Source organism: Protopterus annectens, chromosome 2.part1, assembly GCF_019279795.1.
Source record: "Protopterus annectens isolate FY-2018-M chromosome 2.part1, PAN1.0, whole genome shotgun sequence".
Lineage (NCBI taxonomy): Eukaryota > Metazoa > Chordata > Ceratodontiformes > Protopteridae > Protopterus > Protopterus annectens.
In genome coordinates, this window is record NC_056729.1 from 1,957,959,525 (window position 1) to 1,957,984,079 (window position 24,555).

Here is a 24,555-nt window from a genome sequence, read left to right on the forward strand (position 1 = left end):
TTAACACCATTGGATACTTTGATCCCTGCTATATCTGAAGCTTCTGTCCTTTACTAATTGTCAACCAAAAACATAAACAACTTAAACTAGAGTATATTCCTGAAGTGCAATCATTTGATTCTAGTAACCTACATTTAGGCATTTACATGCCTTAAGAATTCTGTAAAGATCTCTTGTCAGTTTAGCAGGGGCTTAGCCTGGACATTTTACATTTTTCTAGCATCAGAGTTGCTGTACTGGTTTATCTTTTCAATGCAGTGTCATTAATAGACTGTTATTGTTGAACCTTCTTGAGCCAGCTGATAGCACTAACCCAGATAGAGTAGTTTGGCACTGGGCTGATGGAGTTCCGCTGTCAGAAGGATTTGAAACAGTAAAAAATATGTCGCTGTATCACATTTGTTGGGAAGACATTTCCTCAGTTTTTCCTCTTTTTCCCTGGAAGTGGTGTGACACTGGAGGTGATTTTGCTTAATAATGGGGTTCAGGCACCCCATGTTCGAGATAAGGCAGGCCTTTTCCTGTTTTTGTTCTGCAGAATTCATAAAAGTGTCCATTTGATGCAGTGGGACTCAGTGACATCCTCCATATCCTTTGTAAAATTAACATTACGTAAATATGTGCATGCTAATGACAGGGTACTTCTTTATCGGTGTTTCTTCATAGGTTCATAGCTTCATAGATATTTACTAGGCTAATGACCACAAGGGCCTTTTTAAGCCTAGCTTGCATCCCAAATCTCTAACAAGTTCTGATACCCTTGATAAGTGTAAGCATGGGCCTGGAAGAAAGAACATTTACAGGTTACCTGTTTGCATTAAAGACATAGGTGCCAAACCAGGGATGAATTTCCAGTTTCCCATCCAATTGTCCAAGTTGCACTTGAATTGCGTTAGGGAGGAACTCTGCTTTACATGTATGGGGAGCCTGTTCCATAGATGGGGTAGTCTCTGGGATACATACCTATCTGTCCAGCAGGTCCTGTTTATATCACAGGCAAATTTTAAGTCTTTTGAGTGGGTAATTCTGGTACTTTTGTTTTGTGGATATGCAGGAGGTCCATTAGAGTGGGGCCTGACAATGCCCTATATGCCAGGCATAGATCTTCCCTCAAAAGTCTATAGTAGACAGAATACAGGGATAGGGCCTTGAGGTGGTCTGCAGAGGACATATTACTTGCGCCCTGTATTCTTTTAGTGCAGAACCTCCGTCGCTGTTCTAGTTTTTGGATATGCCTCGTTAGGTACATACCACGGGGTGCACTGTACTCAATGATAGGTCTGATGAATGCCGATTACAGTGGAACAATGACTTCCTTGGACTTAGATGCCATACCATTGTTTATAGGTTGCGCAATATAGAATGATTTTGTCACCACTGTAGACACGAGATGATCAAAGGCTAGATTTCTATCTATGTGTGTCCATGAGTCCCTGACTACCTGGTCAACTCTAAGGAGTGTGTTGTCAGTATGATAGTTACTAGGGATGGATGACTTCCCAAAGGATACTGTTGTGCATTTCTTGGCATTTAGTTTTAGTCCAGGGCTCTGACACCAGTTATTTGTCTGTGTCAGACCCTCCTGGAGAACATTTGTGTCAGTGTGAGATTCAATGACAGCTCCTAATTTGCAATCATCTGCAAATTTAGCCAGCCAGAGACCACTGACATTGGCCTTGACTTCTGTAAAGTAAATGCCAAAAAGGAATGGTCCAAGGACTGATCCCTGAGGGACTCCACTTGTGAATGGCCTTTATGTAGAGGTGGACTCCCCAATTCTAACTTCCTGGGTCCTGTCTGTGAGCCAGTTGGCTATCCACCAAGTGACATACGGGTTTGTACCTAACCTCTTCAGTTTGTCAACAATGTCCAAGTGGTGTATTGTGTCATATGTCTTGGTCAGGTCAAGGTAGGCAGTGTGAACGATTTTGCCCTCATGCATTTCATTGGTGACCTTCTCAAAGAAGTCCACCAGGTTGAGTAAGCATGATCTGCCCTTGACAAAACCAAACTGGGTTGGGTCCAGTGTCTGGAGGTTTACTATGTCTTTGTTGATCATCTCCATGATAATTCTTTCCATGGCTTTACATATAAGACTGGTGAGACTTATCGGTCTGTAGTTTCCATGGTCTGTAGATGGCCCACCTTTGTGCAGATGGATGACTGTTGCCTTTCTCCATTCATGAGGCAAAAAGCCTGTTCAGAGGCTACAGTTAAGTAGTGATTCCAGAGGCCCTGATAGGTCATATTTCATGCTATTTAGAAGGCATCCTGGGATATTGTCTGGGCCCACTGATGCAGTGCTCTTTGTCTTAGAGAGAGCATTAAAGACATGTTCCCTAGTGATAGTAGGGGGATTTATATTTGATGATATTTCCTGAGGAAAGGTTGAGGGAGAGAGAGGAGTAAAGTTGGAGTTGAATTTGTCAGCCAGGAGGTTTGCTATATCTTCTGGCACAGTATAGGTGGCTCCATTTACAATGAGCTCTGCACACAATTGTGTATTACCTTTAAGGCTGAGGACATAGCTAAAGAATGCTTTGTGGTTATCCTTGGCCTGGGAGGCCAAACTTACCTCAAATTTGGCTTTGGTAAACTTTATTTGTCCTCTGAGTTGTTTGTTTAGTTTGATGAGAGTGCTTTTATCCTGCTGGGTGCTGCACCTCCTAATTTTTGCCATGATGTTCTTCATCCTGTTATACAGCCAGTAGATTTTGTGATTCCACCAGGGTGGCTTGTCTTTTGAGTTAGTTCTGTACTTCTTCCTGGTGAGTACAGCTGCCTCTGTGCAGCTATTAACATGCTTGTACAGGGTTTCCGTGAACAGTTCTGCAAAGGCAGAAGTGTTCTCAGCATTTATAGGGGCTTGAGATTTTGCCAGGTTCTCACTTTATAGCAGGAGGTTATCCTTAGAATAGTTCCTGAATATTCCTGGTTAAGCTGGGGGTCCAGGTTTTATTTTTCCTTCAAAGGAGACCATTTTGTGGTCTGACATTACCAGGGAAGGCATTACAGTAGGGGGAATGCAGCACTCTCTCATATTAGTGAGGACTACATCCAGTATAGTTGCACTCCTGGTTGGTGTATTGACGTTCTCTGCCAGGGAGTTTGTGTTTACAAAATCCAGGAATCTCTGTGCATGTACATTTGATGTTGTATAGGATTCCCAGTTAATAGTGGGGTAATTAAAGTCATCCATGAATATGGTATTGGGTTGGATGATTAGTGTTTCTAATAAGTTTAAATACATAGTGTGGGTTTCCTGGGTCATAGAGAGGGACCTGTTGCTTGCAAGGAAGTGGTATTGGATTTTACCTATGGTGATTTGAACATGGAGCAGCTCAAGTGCATTATCCTGTTTGACCAGCCTTGAAGTATATTTATTTTTGATGTAAATAGAGACACCTCCACCTTTAGTCCCTGCCTGTGAAGTAACTGCCTAAATGTGTGGAAGGCGTTATAACCTTGGACTGTTGGTGTGCTCACAGTGGCTTTAAACCATGTCTCAGAGACTGCACAGACATCAGCATTCTCTAGAGTAAAAATAGATTGCAGGGAGTGGAGTTTTTTGTCTAGGCTCCTAGTATTGAGCAGTAATACCTTTAGATTTTCTTGGTTTTGATTTGCTATGTCAGAAGTACTTTCAGTTTGGCATTGCCTAAAAAAGGCCCTATGGAGGAAGACAGTGTTTTAGCTAATATTCGAAAGCCTAGAGGGGAGATGTGCAGACCATCCCTGGCAAAGCAGCATGGTGTGTTGACCATCTCCTTCCATGCTGACAAATATTGCACCCCCCTTAGAATGACACCAGAAACTAAGCCAATTATTAAAGTCAATCATCTTTTGTTCATATTGTGGTATCATCCTTGGAGAAGGTAAACTGCTGCTCATTGCTAGGCTCATACCAGCCTGAGACACATATTCTGAGAGCTCTACGAGGTCTTTCTTCATATAGTCTAGGAAGATATGTCTCAGGTCATTTACTCCCACATGGAGTATGACTGAGTAATATTGGTAATTGTCGTCCAATTTCTACATTGCCTCAGGATGCCCATATCCACCAAGCCAGTAATGGAGGCAGTAGGAAAGTTCATATCCATGGCAACAGACCCTTTTTTATTGATTAGATTGTTGGAGTGAGCATATCAATCACTGTCAGGAGTATCTGGTTTGCAACTATGTGGACAGTGCTTGTCACTGTAAACTAGTTGTCCTGCGTGCAACTAGATATTGGAGAAGTTTCAATTGTTATTTTACAGGAAAATGTTACTCAAGGTGTCTGAGCACCGCCAAACACTTGAGGGGAAACTAATACATAGACCCTGAAAAGTCTTGGGATTACACTTAACCATACAGAACTTCCACTAGTCTTTGTTGCATCAGTTTTTTTTATGGGTATCTTCTAGCCTTCTCCTTTAATCCTACTAATGAAATTAAAAAAACATCTTTCTCCTTTTATGTAGTTTCTTACTACATAAAAAAAGAAGACAGAGCAATTTTTTTGTAGTGGTAAGACAGTCTTAATATAATTTATGTTTTTTATCTTTTGTTGACTGAGTTAGTCACACTAGGTTTACTGCCTCTTTTTAAGGGAGACCTGATGTGGTATCTATGCAGTTGAGGGTAAATCTGGTCATTACTTACTTGGCATAGGGTGTCTCTATACAAAAAGTCTGTATAACATCATAGTAATGACAGTTAAGGGTTAAACCTTAAAGCCTAAGGAGAGACTTAACAGCAATGATTTACTACCTGAATTGAGTGTTAATTGAAATGTTTATTTAAAGGGTGTGTTTAGATGTGATAAACTGACTCTGAAGATGCCCTATGTGGGTGAAAGCGCTTAGTCAGTTGTATGCTATAGTTCAACAAAAGTCTCGGTGGTTTTATCTTGGTATCACCAGTGTTTTTTATATTACACTTTTTTTCCAGTTTGCTTATAAGCTTAGCAAATGTGTGCAATAAAACTAAATAAATAACAGCAGCTGATGTAAACACCTCCTCATCCTATTATGTCAGAAACTGAAACTGGGCAAGTTTTGTCATTTCAGCCATAGAACCTGCCTTACCTATGTACAAGACTGAATCTGATTGTATACTCCTTTGTGCTATTAGTTTCCCATACCCACTGGCACAGAGTGCTACCTGTTATCAGACCCTTGACAAGCTCTGGCAATTTTTAGCTGTCTGGACGCAACCTATACTTATATGCTTTAGTGAGCTACTATTTTTCAAACCAGTTTTGTAATGTGGTGACTGTTTACTTAATTATTGCCTGTGCATGTTTTATTTAAACATTTAATGTATATATTACATGTATTATGTTTGTAAGCTGTAGTTATAATTCTGTCTGTAATTAAATGTACATCTATATTGTTTTGACAACTGGGCTTGCAGTCTAAACTGACATTCCAGACTGTCAAAAATCTGTTCATTTGAATAAATTATTGACTTTTTAGCAAGTTCTTAGCGAGATATTTGACATTTTTTTCAATTTAGGAAACAAAAGCTGAGATGATAAGTCACCATAAGGATCTAGAGTTGTTGCAGAAACTTGCTGGGGAGTTTGCTTCCTGTGGCTTTGCAGGCGACACTGCTGTGATTTTGGACAAAGTTAATGCATTAGCCAACAGCTATAAGGAATTAGAAGAGACTGTCAAGGAAAAGTGAGTACATTTATTAGCTATCCATCTTTGACAAGTTTAACAGTGACACACAAACTGTTTCAATTTGATGAATTAGTGATGTGAACTATATTCCAAACCTACACAAATAGTTTTCATTCCTTTCATTATTTTTTTTTTCATTTTGATATTAGTTTGATAAGTATCATGTCATAACTGAGCTCTGATTTTATAACAGAATAAACAAATGAAAATTCGAAACGTAGGTTTCATGGTGACAGGACAATTATGTGTAGAGTTTTCTTATAAAGTAGCAAGGGAAATCTAAGTAAACCATTACCGTTATGCAAAGAAACAGCATGTGGGCACACTGCTGGTGTTTGGTAACACTTTTCAGTGCTACCAGTTTACAAGGGGGGGTGGGTCATATTAGCTGGCTGTAAAAGCTGTTTGCAAAATCATTGAGAGAGTTATAATGGAACTTGTAAAGAATAAAATGTGTTCCCTACTTCTGTTAGGTTAGGAGTATGGTTTGGTGAAGTAGGGTTTGGCAGTACTGCCTCTAAAATCTTGCAGCAATATTTGATGATGGACTGAAAATGCATGCTTCATTAGTGATATTGTTATGAAATTCATCACGGCTCCATATAAGATAATCAGTGACAGATTAGTAACATTAAATGTCATTAAGTGACTCAGTGAGGAAAACAATAATTAAGCCAAGATGGGGGGTGGGTCCTGTTTATCATTTGCCAGATGGGCGATAAATTATGTTTACAAAATTAGTGATCAATTAAAAAATAATAATTACACCACCATAAAGGTCTAAGGACTTAACAATTTAAACTTTTAAATTCTTTACTGAAATATCAAATAAGTAGTACTTCTACCCATCTGATTTTGGAAGGTTAAAAGATTATAAAGATGTCTAATAATTGTGTATACTAATCATACGGGACAGAATGATTAATAAACAAATAAAATCAATTAGAACGGGTAGGTTGCAGACATAAATGTTTCAGAAAACTTTAATAAGTTCCCAGTGACGATGTTCAAATTTAAATTTCCCACAGTAAACAAAAAGACAGACTAAAGAGAATGAATGCATTAATACAATTTTAATAGATAGAGTAAATAAATTACAAGACAAACTACACTATAAAGTAAGAAGGAGAAGTGCCTTTAAATACATCAATATCAACTATTTATATTGAAATAGGACACTTTATTAAAGTTAATTTCAGATAATAATGTATGAATAAATGAATGATGATAATTTATAGTTTAATAACCAGAATGGATATCAATAAATACGGAACTATGGACTTCCAAGATAGCTGCACATTGAGTATCAGCTTAATTCTGGCTCTCCCAGTATGAAACAGAAGCTTAGCAGGGAAGGTCAGTGGACTTTTGTGTTTCTAGGTAAATTTCATTAACTAGGTAGTAAATGCACTGCCTGCTTGCCAGGAAAATGAAATACAGAGGACCTGAAGGAAAATCAGTTGCAAAAGGTAAAGAAAAAATACCGACAGAGAAAAGTACTGCAGCTGTTCACCAAAAAGCAATGCAAGCTCCAGACATGACTTCCAGTAAGCTAGAGGAAGGTATAAGACAACTGCACACAGACGTGATTAAAATAAATAAAACACTGATAGAGTACATCAACTCAAACAACAATAGGCTGGAATGATGGAAAAAGCTTTAAAGAGATATTCAAATGAGGTGATAAAACTGCAAAAAATGAAGAAAAGGCTGGCTGAATATAAGACTGCTCAAGAAGAGATATTTAAAAATAGTACTATTAGAGGATAGAGCATATAGGGAAAACCTGAGATTTTCAGCTGTACCAGAGAAGCTGGAAGGAACTGTATTAATTTTATGAAAGCACAAATAAGCAGCTGGACTGGTTTTCCACAGAAGGAGATGTTAATTGAAGTGACACATCATGTATATGATCCAAACCTGGCTATGAGAAAGCAACCTAGACCTTTAATAGTAAAGATGCAATCCTACCAGCAGAAGGAACTGTATTAATTTTATGAAAGCACAAATAAGCAGCTGGACTGGTTTTCCACAGAAGGAGATGTTAATTGAAGTGACACATCATGTATATGATCCAAACCTGGCTATGAGAAAGCAACCTAGACCTTTAATAGTAAAGATGCAATCCTACCAGCAGAAGGAGTTGATTCTGACAAAACTGTGGTAGAAGGACAAAGTATTAAAAGTGGGAGACAGCAGAGTGTCTGTGGAGAAAGATTACTCACTGTACAACAGGCAGAAGAGGAGTAAATTTATTCAACTATTCAGGGAATGTCGAGAAGCAGGTGTCAGATGCACACTGCTGTACCCAGCTATCTTCAAAATATTCTTCCCTGGAGGACAAAATCATTCTTTTTTAAAGTACATGGTAAGGAGTATATACAAAAGTTTGTCCAACAAAAAGTGAGTTGCGAAACAGAAAAAGATTCTGCTTCTTGTTCTTCTGGTAATAAAAACCACAGAGAGACTGTGCCAGTGAAACCTTTTCCAATGTTCCAATGGAAAATGCTGGAGAAAAGTAAGAGAGCATGAGAGTTGACTAGAAAAATCAAGAGTATATTGGAAATGGGGAAATGGAGATGAACAGGAATAAAACCAGTAACTTGGAAATTGACAAATGTGGGATTACAAAACAATAATTATATTCGTGAAATATGACAGAACAAGAAAACATGGAAATATTGGACTTTTTTGGACTTTGCCAGACCCGTGAGGGTCTCTAAAACATATGCCATACTTCATGTCATTAATGTTCTGAAAAATACTTGGGAGATGATAAGAGGAGGGAGAACTTTAACTGTAAGTAAAACAGATTTTTTCTAAGTACTAATATTTTTATAGTACATGATTTTCTTTGCATAGTATAAAGTAACATTTTCTCAGTTATTTTTAAATGTATGGGGATACTGTTATAAACAGGTGCTCCTGTTTTTTTTCTTTCCCCCCTTCTTCTCTGTTTCTCTTTGTTTAGTTTTAAGGACTGTAGACAGAAACAAAATGAAGAAAAGTGTGGTTAAAAGAATATGACAAAAGAAACATTAATGTGCTTTTTCTCATTCTTCCATAGGGAGGGAGAAGACTGAATTAAGGCCCTTAGCTTGATCTAGTAACATGTTTTAAGAGAAAGCAAGTAAATGAAAAAATACTGACTATTATAAGGCTTTTTTTCTAGCAGATAAATGTATGCTTAGTAACAATTCAGTATCTGATAAAGAGAAATTGGCTAGGAGATAGACTAACATTAGTAGAAATTCTGTATCTGGTCCTCATGTCCACAGAGACAATCTGATAAAGAAAAATTGGCTAGGAGATGATGTTCTCTGAAAGCACATTCAAGTGTTTTCCCAGCTGGAAGAGCTATAAAGATAAGAGAAAACCAGACAGCACCTAGTAGAGGCACAGGCTGCACCATGCGTATTAGCATGGATAACCTTTCTTTTAGATTAACTCAAGTTTGAGTGTGGTTGTCAGTTCCTATTAGGAGGGCAAAACTTTACTATTTGAAGATTAGATAGTTTTGCATGTTAGTATTACAAGTTAATAGGTTTTAGTGGAGTTTGGGGGTATTTTTTGAGGGCTTTCAATAAAAGAAAATGTTTTGTAAGATGTGACATAGGCTGAAATGGATATTGTGATGTGGATATCACACCACTGCCAACCAATCTATGATGGGGATATCCCACCACTGCCAGCCAATATTTCATGACCCTCCACCTCTGGGCCAGTAATCAGGGAGCCTCAGTCCTCATCACTTGCACCTGTGTGGGACATTCACTGGGAGGATAACAGGTACACACACATTATTTCCAAATGCAGCTGTTTGCATCAAGTGCAATTTCCCTTGAGAGCACATAGAGACCACAGTCAGTCTGGGGCTGGTTTCTCCCTCTTTTTCTAGATATCCCACCACTGCCAGCCAATATTTCATGACCCTCCACCTCTGGGCCAGTAATCAGGGAGCCTCAGTCCTCATCACTTGCACCTGTGTGGGACATTCACTGGGAGGATAACAGGTACACACACATTATTTCCAAATGCAGCTGTTTGCATCAAGTGCAATTTCCCTTGAGAGCACATAGAGACCACAGTCAGTCTGGGGCTGGTTTCTCCCTCTTTTTCTAGATCTCCAGTAATACTCCCCAATGGCACAGCTATTGAGTTGAGATCTCAGCTGAGTGTCAAAGCCAAGACCTCCAGCACCCTTTCTGTCAAACCATTGCTTCATGTCCCTGCCCAAGTAGCTGACACACATGCTCTTTGAGGTTTGATTTACACTGACGCACACACACACACACACACACACACACACACACACACACACACACACACACACACACACACACACCTGGGAAAGGCTGGCATAGGTTTACTAGCTATACCCCCTTCTGCCCAGACTATAAGGTAGTTATGACTGCCACCAGACATTCCTGCCAGCTACCTTAAGGCTCTTCCAAGGGTACTCAATATACTGAGTGAAATTAATATTAACACAAATGGCAGTTTGACCAAGAGCAAGGCTATTAGGAATGGCCCACACAGTCTCTCCAAATACATATGCAAGTACTCTCAAAATTTAAATATCTTTATAAAGGTCAGCCACAATGAAAGGTTTAAATATATTTAATAGTAAATAATAAAAGAACAAGAATATACTAAGTGTATGTTCACAGTGACATCAGAGTTCAAAATCACAGGTAATATTTAAAATGACATTGAAAGACAGGCTCAGACAAATAAAGAAATAATATCTAAACTAAGCTTCACTATATTCCTGACTGAGTCTAATAGAATTATTATTCCCTACTTATTTGATAGAGCATGGCAGATGATGTGGTGAATGGTTGTTCTTGTCTCCAAGCCCAAGACAGAATACAGAATGCTCTGTCTCACTGAGAAACTTCTCAAAATAATATCTAAAATTTTATGTCTGAGATAGCTTGCAGAGTGACATCACTTCTGGTCATCTGACTTCTAGTTCCCGTGCAGAACCACTATTGCTGAAAGCTGGCAGGACTTAGCAACTACCTGTAAAAATACACACAGAAGGGCTTTTGCTAGAAGTCATAAAACAATTGCATACCACCAGAATTTCAGAGTAGTAATGAATTCACCCCAAAGACAATACAGAAATATTCCTAGTACAGACTTTGTCTCTCTGGCTGCATTTAAACCTGTGAGATAGCATCTTTATGGCCTAGCCTGTAAAGTGATTTAATTTCAAATATTTTTTAAAGTTTACTGGACTGAGGTTAACCTCCTGTCTGCCAGTTTTGTCTGTTAAAACATATACATTTCATCAGTTACAATAGTGCATATACAGTTCTGTTCTCTCCAGTAGGACACATTCTGGATACATTTCAAACACAATCACTTTACAAATACCTTTTCAGCACAAGCATCTGTACAAATCAATTTGATGTACACATGACATACAGTTCTAATACATTTGTAACAGGAGCATCATGTATAAATCAGTTTGATATTTACAAATGACATATAATTATTTGCAAAATTCCAGCTAGCTGTGCTGGCAGTACCTCCTTTCATCACAGACATGACAAGAAACAATTGTATGAAAGATCAACCTGCCAGACAGTGTATGCATTTAACACAAAAGCTGGAAGTAGACATTTAACAAAAAGCTATTATCATAAAATGTGGGAATAATAAGGTTTTAATACATTGATGCTTTCTGTAATGTCTTTAAATGTCAATGGTCTCACAGATGAATATAAAAAAGAAAGAGTGATGAACTATATTAAAAATTGAGTGTAAATAGCTACAGTATGCTACAAGAGATGCACTTGAAAAGAACTGAACATGTGAATTTGATAAAGAAAGGTTTTCAGGATGTTTTTTTCAGTTGAGTACCTGGGGTAAAGGAGAAGAAGTGTACTTATATTAATTGCAAGAGGAGCTCAGATAGTGATAGAAGAGGATAAAAAGGTGATAATGGTAGATGTGTAGTACTAAGGGGTTACTGGCAAGGGAGGAGGATTACACTGGTATGTAATTATATTCCACCTAAAACTGCTATAGTGGAGCTTAAGAAAATCAGCTTTCAGCAAGGACTGGAATTTGGTTTTCAGCAGTGAGGATGTGTCTGGGGGCCGAGAAGAGAAAGTATAACAAGGAAGAGTAGACTTTTGAAGAAATTTATGAAAATAATTGGCATGGAAGATGTGAATTAAGTACTAAAAATTTGGAGTGAATTTACGTATTATTTCCCAATATAGAAAAAGTGGTCTAGGCTACACAGAATTTACATTTCACAGGAACATGTGCATTTAATTGAAGGTCTTGTTATGACCCAATAACTATTTCAGATCATGCAGCAATAATAACTAAAAATAAAAACACAGGGCAATGAAATTAAAATGAAAGACTTTTTTCCTACCTATCCATTGAAAAGAGAATTTAAGGAATGGGTAGTGGAAATTATTCAGGAGCTGTTAGAAAATATAGACATTTTTTCTGAAAATGTAGTTATGGAGTGGGATAAAATTAAAGTGGAGTTTAAAGATAGGGTGGAAATAAAAGAAAGGGAGATATGATTGAGAAGTAACAAGAATTATTTAGAGACACTGACAAATGTTAAAGTATTGCAGAATAGGGGGAATCTCACAGAACAAGAAGAGGAGCAACTGCAGAATGTTAAACAGAAAATAAGGGGTTTCCTCGATAATATGCATGAGTTTAGAAAGATTGCTGTTAAGCAACTGTTTTTGATAATAACTCTAGAGCACAAAAACTTTTATCACAATGATTCAGGCAACAGAAAGTAGAAAGGACTGTCACCAAGCTTGGGGAGCATGTAACAAGGAAGATAACAGGAGGTCCTGTAGAGGTATTAGAAATATTTCAGAAATTCTATGAAAGTCTATATAAAGCAGAGAAATGTGGAAATCAAGAAAAGGTACACATGAAAATATTTACAGAAGAATTAAATATGCCAAGGTTAGAGGTAGATGAGGCTCAATTACTAACATTCAGGATAGGAGGACATGAGATAAAAATGGTGACGTTTTTGTAGATGTTTTTTCGCCAATGTCTTTTGCAGACTTACTCTCCCATTGCATATATTTTCTCATTCCATAGTTGCTTCACTGTTGAAAAAGACCAGTCATTCACAAAAATACAAAAATGATCAGCTTTTCACTATCCCTCAGTCTTGGAGCAGAACCGACACATGCAGAATTTATAATTATATTGCTAGAATATGTTGTGAGCAAAGATGGCACATGCAAATCACACCTCAAGTGAGAAACTCAAGCAGAGTATAAAATGAGCAATCAGCTGTTAAACAAGTGAAGGTAAGCTGTTCTCTATTGATAACATGAACCCAAAGCTGTGAATAAGCCCAGCAGTTCTGTAAGATGATGATTGGGAGCAGCTTCCTAATGAAATGTAAAATTAAACTAACAGTGAAACAGCAACTATCAAAACTCACTGTTTTACTGTCAGTGTTTCAATGGGGAGAATCTCCTGCACCCCTAAAATGAGATATGTGCCTCAATCTTCTTAATACCATCTTCTTAATTTTTCCAAATCTTTTGGGTTTCTAATACCATGACGGGAATGGGTCCCATTCCTAAGACAAAGTACATTTAAAGTTCATGAAATTAGTATTATTTCACTCTTTGATTTAAGCCAGTAGTGTTCTTCACAGCACCCGCAGTGTTCCCAGTAATGACTTCTTCTGCAATTCATATGGAGTTACATGTATTGGTAGCATATCTAAATACAATTGTAGACTCTTTTTTATAAGACCTGTTGCTCTTACTACTATTGGAACTGGGTATCTTCCACATTGCTCTTGTTTCTGCTGCAAAACCTGATATTTTATGACTTTGTGTCTCTCTGTACACAAGACACTGTAGTCACTGGGGATTGAAATGATCAATTCTACTTTTGTCTTCTTTTCTTGGACCACTATATCTGGTTTTCTAGATCTATCTTTTGAACTGTTGGTAATGGGTAACCCCATGTATTGTAGACTTCATCCTTTTTTATGAAGCTTTGTGGCTCATGTTTCCAGTGTTTTTCAGCCATTTCAGTACCATAATGTTTGCACAATCCCCAGTGCAATAGTCTTGCCACATTATGCCTTTCAGTATACAGTCCTTCTGCCATTAGTATGTCACAACCAGAAACGAGGTGTGCAACTGTTTCCAATTTGGTTTTTCAAAACCTACTTTTGTCTGTTCCTCCCTCCTGTTCAATGGACTTTGTAAACCAATGTGTGCATACCCCACTGTCTTGGGCTGCCAATATTAACCTTTCATCTCTTGGTTTGAATTTGCCTCTCCTTAACCATTCCTGCATTCATCCCTGATCAACATGAGGTTCTTCCAGAAGTTTTCTATACTTGCAGCTATATTTATGCTTTTTCCACATTTCTTGCCTTTTCATCTGGTCCTTCACCATATATATATTCTTTCTTTTGTTTTTTTTTGGCACATTCAGTTGCTGCCTGATTTGTATCTACTTGTGGTTTGATTTCCATTCCTGCTTGATGCCGATATGCTTCTGTTAAACTAAGCAGAGAAGTCATCTTAGATTTATTCTCCTCATGTTTCAAAACTTTCACTACATTTTGGTCTTGTGAGGTCAGAAGATATGTGTGGAATCCCACAATTGCAGATCTATACATGTAATCAGTTTCAAGGAGGCCCATCCCTCCTTCGGAACGGGGAATATATAATATTGGTCTACACTAATTTTTATAAATTATTTGGAGAGCATAAAGTGTCCCTCTTGTTTTCCTATCTAATATATCCAACACATTTTGGGGCCAGTCAGCCACTCCAAAACTGTAAGTTAAGACAGGAAGAGCAAATTGGTTTATAGCTTGGATTTTGTTCCTAGATGTCAACGCTGTTTTCAGAATTAATTTAAGTCTTCTAAAGTGTTCCTTACTAAGTTTTATTCACATTTGTTCATGTTTCATTGTTGATTCTTCATCAGTTCCCAAATATTTATACATTGCCTCTTGCTCCATTTCTTTTATATCACATTCTTGTCCCAAACTGAAGTTTTCCTGGTGCTGCAGTTTTCTGCTTTTAAGGTTGCTTTTGCACTTATCAAGACCAAATGACACTTGTATCACCTGCAGCTGTGCTTTCAGCTCCTCATCTGATGAGCTATACAGTTTTAAATCATCAACAAAGAGAAGATGAGAAGTCTTTACACTTTGTTGTTTTCTAGGAGCCAAATTGTAGCCATGGCCTAAGTTGTTAAGTAAACAACTTAATGGGTTAATGGCAAGGCAAAATAGCAACGGTGACAAAGAGCCACCCTGGAATATCATACCATCTGTAAGATTACTGTTATGTTAGGGAAAAGAAAATTTACTAAGTCAAAGTTAGAATAAATTTTATTGTCATTTAGAACTACATGCATGTAACCTAAATGAAATTTTGTGCACCAACTCAATCCTTGAGATTACAAAGGAAAGTGAAACAACACATACAAGTAGAGTACTAAACATAACTAACAAATACAATACTACTCACAATACAAGAAAGACAGTGCAATTTCAAAATCGAAACAAAAAGGAAGACTTGCACATTTGTGATCGTATGTAAGATTGTCGATCAGAAATGACTTGCAGTTAAACTTGGCACCTGACGGGGCAGGAGATAAAGGAGGAACACTGAAAAATGTTTCATGGTTTATAGCTAAAATGAAAAAACTATGACAACACACACACACACACACACACACACACACACACACACACACACACACACACACACACACATATACACAGACACACACATACACACACACACACACACACACACACACACACACACACACACACACACACACACACACACACACACACACACACACACACACACACACACACACACACACACACACACACACACACACAGACACTCAGTTATGTATGCATTTAGAGCAAATTACTGATGATTAAAGTAATGTCCCAGAATAAAGAATCAAATCCCATTTGGAGGGAAGCCATGCCATCAAACTACAGAAAATATAACCTGAAATGAACTAAAACAGTAAAATAGTTGAAACAAAAGAATGTATGTGGGTAAGTTCCAATGCATTATATAGAGTGGTTGGTCTGCTGTTCTGATACCCACATAATTAGTTTTATTTTATGTTTGTCAAACTTTAAAGTCCATTGCTATACTAAGAAAATAACTTATTACCTGTTTCTCTGAGGTACATTAACCTAATTTTATTTCAAACAGCGTTATTAACTTCACATATTGTACAATGACATGGGTATACATGCAGTTAAAAAAAGGAAATAAACCCTTACATAGATGTTCCTTTTCATGCATTATACATATGTGGTTTATTTCTTAATAACTATTATTCAATTTAGCGTTACTTAGTGTGCTCAAGTCCTCTCTTCAAAGAAATATCACTCCTCCTCCTGAACATTATTCTGCACGTGTTGTTCCCTGAGATTCCATTTATTTCTATGTTGTTTGCGCCTTCCCTTTTCTAAGGATCTTGCTTCTAATTATTTTATCTCCTTTGCAACATACAGTAATTATGGTATGGCCGGTTTAGCCTTTTGTTTATCTTTTTCTAGGAATTGCTTTTTTTGGTGGCTAACAGCATTAAGCTTAGTCGGACCTTGCAATGTTAGGCAGTTCAGTTTCTATATCCCTACTCAAACAAATCATTTCCTTAGTTACAATAATTTGCTCCCCCAATATTTCTGACAAAGTACCCATTGAGGAATTTTTTAAATGTACATACTTGTTATATTCCCAAAAACATGGTCCCAAGTACTTCTATCTTTCCCATCACACACCCAACAACTGCTGTTTACCTGTAGAAAAATTCTCTGAAGTCTACTTGGGGGTGTAAAATACCTGTGCAAACACTTTCAGGCTGTTGCACATTTGGGAGCGCTACAGACATCCTCCCATTGTTTCTTTGTATATTGCCTTTCCTTTATTATTTCCTTATCTTTTTTAACCTTCTGTGATTGATCCTTATAGTTATCATGCATCATTTCATATGCCCCACTAAATAACCCCTTTTTAACCACAGCTTCTGTTATAGGTTCAAATATAAAGTCAACCAGGGTTAGTCTTTCATTTAATACTCCTCTGTGACTTTCTGTTTGGTTATATCTGTTATCAGTCCCTTGTAGGGAAAGGAATCTTCAAACCTCAATCCAAACTTCTGATTGGCCTCATCCCACATTGTGACTTTTCCCTCGCTAGTTATTTACTTCCAGTATCCTGGTTCCTTTGTTAATTTTCTCCAACAAATTGCAGCTAACTCTTGCTTATTTCCTAAGCATCTGCTTGCAGTCATCCCTATTGGAAATGTTCATTTTGCCATTCCCATATTGGCTCAGTTGTTAACATTTGTCAGTATAATATTCTGTACAATTGTTATTGTTCTCCTTAAGGGCCTGTATCCAAATTCCTCGTCTCTCCTTGTTTTGTAATCCCCTTCCCTCAGCATCATTTCTTTTCACTTTGATTTGTATTCTGCTTGTGTTATGTATATGAGCCTTAACTGTCGAACTTTATCAATCTGTGATTGCGAATAAATATGGGGGAAGGATGTCAGAACAAGGAGGAAGTTGACCCTCTACTTATACAATGACATTTGAAAAAAAATTAAAGACAACATTTTACTTTAAATGTATTGATTCATGGTCTGATTAAATGCTGCTGTGACAAGCAAGCACTGTGACATAAAACTTGTTTGACCTTGCTGTATTTAGACAAAGTGACAGTTTCTGTAACATCCAGTTTACTGCAACAGTTTGCTGATGTGTTCTCTGAACATTTTTAAGAATTTACTATGATTACCATTGATTCATGTAAATTGTGTTCTGTTTTGGTATTTATGTATTTATGTATTTATTTATTCATTTTATGTTTTGAGTCAAAGATGAGGATTTAGTTATAAGTAGTGGAATGATGATTTCATACGGCATGATATAAAAATTGTCCATGTCAGAGCTGGAGGAATAAAGGAGTTTGAAACCTAAAAAATGGAACACAGAGATTGTATTCATTAAAGTCAAAACGGAGAGCTCCAACAGCAGGGGATTAATCCCGTTTAAAGGGATGGGAGGCCTGCAGATATGGTCTCAGTTTATGAAGGGAACGGGCAGGGAAATCGAGCAGTGTAAAGGTTAATATTTTGAAAATGGATTCATTTATTTAATTTCATTGTATTTTAGTTTTGTTGATTGGGGAAATCCGGCTGGGCACAAATGCCCTTTTTCAGCAGAGGCCCAGGGAGAAATGCTCCATCCAGGCCATGCAGTGCAAACACATTTTTTTAAGTTATATAATATCAACAGTGCCATGCAGAATACAATTAAAATCAAAACAGATGAAGTAGTAACTAACAGCTTTATTAGTTGTCATGTACGACATAGGCCATGTTACATTTATATGAATGGCAATAAACCATAGCAACACAATCTCAGTTGCAAACGTTATACATTCCAAACCGTGCCAACACAACTATAGCTGCAAACATTATACATCACTTTTAACATACCCAGTCATTGTTAGACAACCATTACATAGCTCATTCAAATCCTGCCTTCTTTTAAACCTTGTTCCTCCTCATAAACAGTCTTTCTTGTCAAGTATATTTATACCCTACCTAGACATAATTAAATAAATAACTATGCAGTAGGATAGATATCACAATACAGAGTACTGAGCTGTTTACAAAGGGTGGAAAGCAAAAGGTTGATTTAGTTATGAGATGTAAATGAAATGAGTGATAAAAGAATTAAGAGTGGCATAGGTAGAGGGTAGGGGTGGATGAAGACAGATTGATAGTCAGTAGCAGAGTAGGGGAGAGCAGAGGTATAGTAGAAGAGGAGGAAGAAGCAGAGATTTTATACTTATCCTGGACATTTATATGTACAGAATGCTGATAGGTGTTTTTAGATGTGTTTTGAATGCCTGTTGGTTTTCAAGAAGCCTGAGAGCATGTGGGAGGGCATTCCAGAGGATTGCTACAGAGTCTGAGTATAAGGAGGCTCCCGATGCATTTTGGGCTTTAGTGACAGAGAGGAGTACGAGCTAGTAGTAGCTGACCATAGTGGAGGTTTTGTGTGAGTTCAGTCCAATTAAGTTGTTTGAGGGCAGAACCATGATGAGTTCTAAATGGGCGATTTGCAGCAAAGCGAGCTGTTTTACGGCAGCATTGTTACAGCTTTGTTTGTGTGGACCTTGTAGGTTAGTAAAAAGTGGGGAGCCACACAGTTGGCTAGATAGGAGGTAGACTTTAGCTATGGTTTCTCTACTGCTGTCTGTTAGGTAAGGTTTTGCTCTGTACTCGAGGCCAAGCTTTAATAAGATTTGAAAGTGTAGATCAAATTTCAAGTTGTCATCAACTGGGACTCAAAATAGTTTGGTGTTAGGGATCTGTTCAGTCAGGGCATTATTTAATGAAGTGATTTTAACAAGAGCTTTTTTTGGGAGAATGTTTTTGGGTAAAAAGTAATAACTCCATTTTTTATGGGTTAATTAGATGTTGTGAGCTGTCTAACGAGGATTCTATAGGCATAAAGGATTCTTGAGTCATTTCTTGAAGTTTTTGTAGGTTAGAGGCTATGCAGATGATGTGGAGTGGTCTACATATTGAGCAAGAGAGACATGCTGTATGGAGTGAGTAGATAATTTATAAATATGTTAAACATGAGTGGTCCCATATGGAACCATGTGGCACTCCTACAGTAATGGGTAGAAGAGATGAATATTCATGCTGCCATTCTACTGCATGTAATCTATCTGTTAGGTAACTGTTAAACCAGGAGAGGGAGTAGGGAAGACACCCAAGGAGGAGTATTTTAGTAACAGTTATGGTGGCAGACAATGTTGAATGCTTTGGACAGGTCTAGGAATAAGGACAATACTAGGTTTCCATTCCTTCTGTTTTTATTTATGGTATCAGCAAAGGGAAGTAGGGCAGTAGTGGTGCTATGGTTGGGACAAAAGTCATGTTGTGTGGGGGAGAGAAGATTGTTTGTGATTAGGTATTAAAGTAACTGGGAATGGATACACTTTTCTAATATTTTAGATAATGGTGACAGGATGGCAATTGGAGCTGGAGTAATCAACAGAGGGGCCTCCTTTATGAAGAGGAAATGCGTGTACCTTCTTCAAAATGGCTAGGACATGAGATTCTAGAATGGATCTGTTCATAAGCTTCGACATGTCATTCTGTTTTGTTTTCTTTTGTAGCAAAAAATCTGTTATTGTTAATAATTCCACTTTTACTTCCAGAGAAAAGGAGGTATCAACTTGTCAGAATCAGATGCAGGAGTTCCAAGCCCTCGTGCAACATTTAACTAAGTGGTTAACTACAACTGAAGGAAATATTCCAGAAGTGTGTTCGAGCTCTTCTGCAGATGAGCTTCAGAAGGATCTGCAGAAAGTGCAGGTCAGTGATCTGATTGGCCATATGGCTGCATGTGATATACTTTGGCCATATGGCTGTATGTGCTATACTTTGAAAGACCCTTTTTACTTCAGACTAGCTTATAAAGTACAGATATTTAATGTTATACATTTTCTTTGTAAATATGATGGCAGAATCCATAGTGGAACAGATTTCCTAGGTGTAATTTCTCTTAAGTCTATTTTTAAGTACAAGTTTGACCACTGTGTAATGCTCTGTATATCTCACTTCCTGTTTTAGACACAACCTAGCTGTAAAATATATTTCAAATTCACCATTCAAAGAGTACTTATTAGTTTTTCTTGTGCCATGTTATACATACTCCAGCTTTATTGCATTGTTTCTTTATTATATTGCTGTTACCCTGTCTGTTGATTCTGTTATTTCTGACTGTACTACTCTAAGGCATACCTCAGCACAGTTCTGTAAGGTTTTATCTCCCTATCCAGATATCAGAAACACACAAACATATATTGGCATTAGCTGCTGGTCTGTGAGCCAATCATCACCTTGGTTAATTGGCTATTGGTTAATTAGGCTGACATACTGCATAATTTATCAAACTATAATGTAAATGCAGTGGTGGTTATGGATATGGTTTAACCTTACTATTGTATGATCTTGCTGTATCTGTTCTGTACCCAAGTGAAAACTAGCTGTCCACAATTACCAGGAGCCCCTGTTCACTATGTTGCCCCAATTCACTTATGTAATGAATAAGATGGATGACTGTTTGGTAGATGCTTCTGTTATGTATAAAATTGTAGCTCATGACCTCCCAGAAGTCTTTGTGTACTCTGCTATGCCTGATTTTGTATCTAGAATGGATGCCCAGATGTGTTTCCCCTACTCTCTTTAGTTGTCCACATGCAGCCATGAACCCAGATAGCAGAGCTACGTTAATTGCTATGCATCTGTATCTCAGGGGCAAGGCTATAGATGGGATATGCACATAACCTACATTTTTACACTGACTGTGTAATCTGCTTAGTTAATAATACTGAAACCATGTACTGCTTTCCTCTGTAAGGCTGAATATAGTTTTCAAAACACATATGTTTGCATCCATAGACCTTAAAAGATGAATGGTCACTGAAAACTTCTGAAGTTCAAGCACTGAATACCAAGGGAGCAGTTTTGTGTGATTTAATAACCGCTGTGACAACCTCTACAAAATCAAAGTCAGCAGGGAAACCAGGTAGGTGCAGTGGTTCAGCAGGTAATGTAGTACTTTAATCAGATTGTAGAGATACAAGTTTCTTTATTTTGTTGAGGAATTACCGTTTACAGACCACAGAATACCACCCTGATCTCACATCATCCAGCAGCACTGCTTGGCATTCTTTTCTCCAGAAACTTGTTGGGGCTAGATCATATGACTCTGTCGCTGAATCTTCACTGATGGAATAAGGCTTGATCTTTGTTCTTTCCATCTGCTGTGTTGTCTTTTTCACATACTTTCCTTAGAGTTTTTGATGGCACTGCCTAGAAGTTTTACTGTGAATATGTATATTTTTGTAACTGTAACTGTTTTGTAACTGTAATACCTCTGACTGTTATTTTGCCAGTTTTTATGTTATTTCCCATTTCTTGTTTTCAGACAGCTTTAAATAACTTCATCACAAGACATTATACAGTTATATTAGTCCAGGCTACTAACTCCCATTAGACAATTATTAAGGGAGGCTTGCAGATTGAGAGTGTTTCTCTAGTTTGTTTGTTTTTCTTTTAAGCAAATACAGATTGTTCAAGCCTGCACCATCAAACTAGTTTGAATCTGATTCACTGGTTCATGGTTATTTATTAGGCATGGGTTTTGATAACCATTGAGTACCCTACCCAAATTAAGGAAGCCAAAACTACTGGTATCTGCCCCAGTCAAGGACAGCCGCTCTCTATATCCCAGGGGTGAATTTGTGATTGCCCATCTTTTCTCCAAGACAAGATTTAAACTTGGCTAAGATGTTGCTTTGTCATGCCAAAAAAGTCCTGTTTATGTGCCTATGAATATTACGTTTTTTGTACTGGACATTTATAGTGTCATTAGTCATGTGACAGTAATGAAAGCAAGTAGGGCAAAATCTTTGATGGCTTTGAAGGCTAAACAAAGATCACCAAATGGGAGCCTTTGTGAGATGGAGTATAGTGGTAGGCCTTTAGTCTGTCAGGGTAGCTTATGGAGATTTGGTCAGTGAGTTTTCTTAGTTAGAAGTCTTTGGAGCCTTTCTAGTTAGGCAAGGTGTTCAGAGAGTTCATGCCAAGGGGAACACTGTATTTGATGATAAACCTTATGATATATGTAGAAAGAGAAACTGTAACTTCCTTGGTTGTAGGAAAAATGCTTGTGGAACTTAAATATGCCAGGTAGAATTGTTCTCAAACTATGATTGAAGAATGACAGCTCATCCTTGATGAAGGTACCCCAATCTCTAATGACTATGTCAGTTTTACCATTGGAGGAATGTAGTGGTGCAGCAGTAGCATTGTCGCCTCACAGCAAGGGGTTCCCTGGTTCAATTCTCGGCTGGGACGCCTTCTATGTGGAGTCTGCATGCCCTCCCTGCATTCATGTGGGTTTCCTCTGGGTGGTCCAGTTTCCTCCCACATTACAAAGACATGCATCTGGAGCATTTCTTCCCAGGCCTCCGCTAAAAATCGGCTTTGTTCCAAGTCAGACTTTCCCGTTTAACAAATGTTAAATAAATAAATAAAATAATGTATTATGAACTTGTGAATTCTTGTTTCTCAACTAAAGGCATGTTATGAGTTTGATATTGTGAGTCTGTAGTCAGTACACCAGGTTGTCAGCATGATTCAATTCTTGGTGAAACGCATGAGCATCAGATAACAGTACCCAGTTGCAGTCATCTGTAAACTTGGTTGGCAATAAACCACTGACTTCTGCTTTTACATCAGAAAAGTAATTGTTGAAGAAAAAAAGAATAAGACTGAATTCCAAGGAACACAGCTAGTAATGTTGTTGGATATGTTGTGGGGCCTCCCCTAGTTATTGGCACCAAAGGGAAGTTCTCCAAATATCTGGTGTATAACCAGTGGGAGAGGCTAAGATAAGTCCAACAGCGGCTAGACAGAGCCATGTGTGTCACATTCTAGGAGAAAACCTGGTATGTTTTAAGGACCAGTGGATGTGGTATCCTTAGTTTTAAATAGCACTGATAGGACTTGATCAAGTGTGATTTTAGGGGCGGTATAAATTGGAGACAACAGGTGGACAAAGTGCAGAAGGGAAAGTATAAAACTGGAGTTGAATTTGTCAGCAAGGATGTTGGTGATGTCCTCAGGATCGCAATAAGGGGTGTTTTTGATAACCTCTCAAAATAATAATGAGTGTGTTTCTGAGTTTCCTTCCATAATTACTGAAGGCCCTGTGACTGCCATTAGCAGAGATGGCAGTCTTCGCTTTGAAATCTTGTACTTTTTAATGGCCCAATTCAAATTTTTGCTAACCAACATAAGATCCTTTGTGGGGAGGAATAGTTACGTCAAGCAGCAATTAATCTTTTACTGCTGCTATACAGCTTGTTTATGTAACAATTCCATTGTGAATGTTTTATCCTTACATTTTTCATTATATTTGACAGGCGGGGACAGATGCTGGTATAGACACTTTGGCCATGAATTTCTCAGAAGGAGAATAACTTACAAATGTTTATAGGCCATTCTGAAACTATAAGAGGCTGGAATTTCAGTACTCTTAATACAGAAGGGTTCATGACATGAGTGGTGCTAGTCCAAAGAAAGAAAAAAACAGCCTGATGGTCAGTCTTTACCATAGATTAACAGACACATGGAGCGGTGTGGCATCAGCAATATTTGTAAGGACAAGGTCAAAAAGATTTGTGCCTTTGGTGGGAAGATGGGTAATTTTGTCTAAGGAACTACCACTCATGTAATTTAGAAAATGTGTATTATCTATTATTGGTTGTGTAAGTTTTCCAGTTAATGGATGGGCAGTTAAAGTCACCTAAAAGTAATATATTGTGTTTAATAAATACATTCCAACTGCTTTAAGTAGATTCAAGTTAAAATAAATTTCAAGTTTAATTAGACATTGATTTAGTTAGTAGTTAGATTAATTAGAATTAGATTAAATAGATTTCCTTCACATGAGACCTTAAACTGAAATTGCATCTGTTTTGAGTTGATACCTGAGGTGGCACCTGTTGAAATGAGCAGGGGAAAGTTCCCTGATGACCTCGCCAAATTTCCCCTAGTAGAATAAATACCACATCAGGTCTCCCCTGAAAGGTGGCCACTAGCCTTGTGTGACTATTCAGGTCAACAAAAAAATAAATAAATAAATAGCATGAACAGCAGGAAACATGGATAGAGACCTATTTTAGTTGTTTATAAAGGCGGACACATTAGAGTTTTAAAGAGGAACCCACTAAGAGACAAGTCAGAGCAGGCAATCATAGCA

At 37.7% G+C, this 24,555-nt stretch overlaps 1 protein-coding gene across 3 annotated transcripts in view; it reads left to right on the top strand.

The window, feature by feature from the left end:
* Positions 1–24,555, top strand: part of DST (dystonin) — a 4,096,730-nt gene that overhangs the window by 2,823,292 nt on the left and 1,248,883 nt on the right. For all 3 annotated transcript variants that reach the window (XM_044063350.1, XM_044063347.1, XM_044063348.1), the window contains 3 exons: positions 5,500–5,666; positions 19,940–20,096; positions 21,186–21,312. In XM_044063350.1, the coding sequence (XP_043919285.1) occupies positions 5,500–5,666; positions 19,940–20,096; positions 21,186–21,312 (451 nt within the window). The remainder of the gene's footprint in view (positions 1–5,499; positions 5,667–19,939; positions 20,097–21,185; positions 21,313–24,555) is intronic.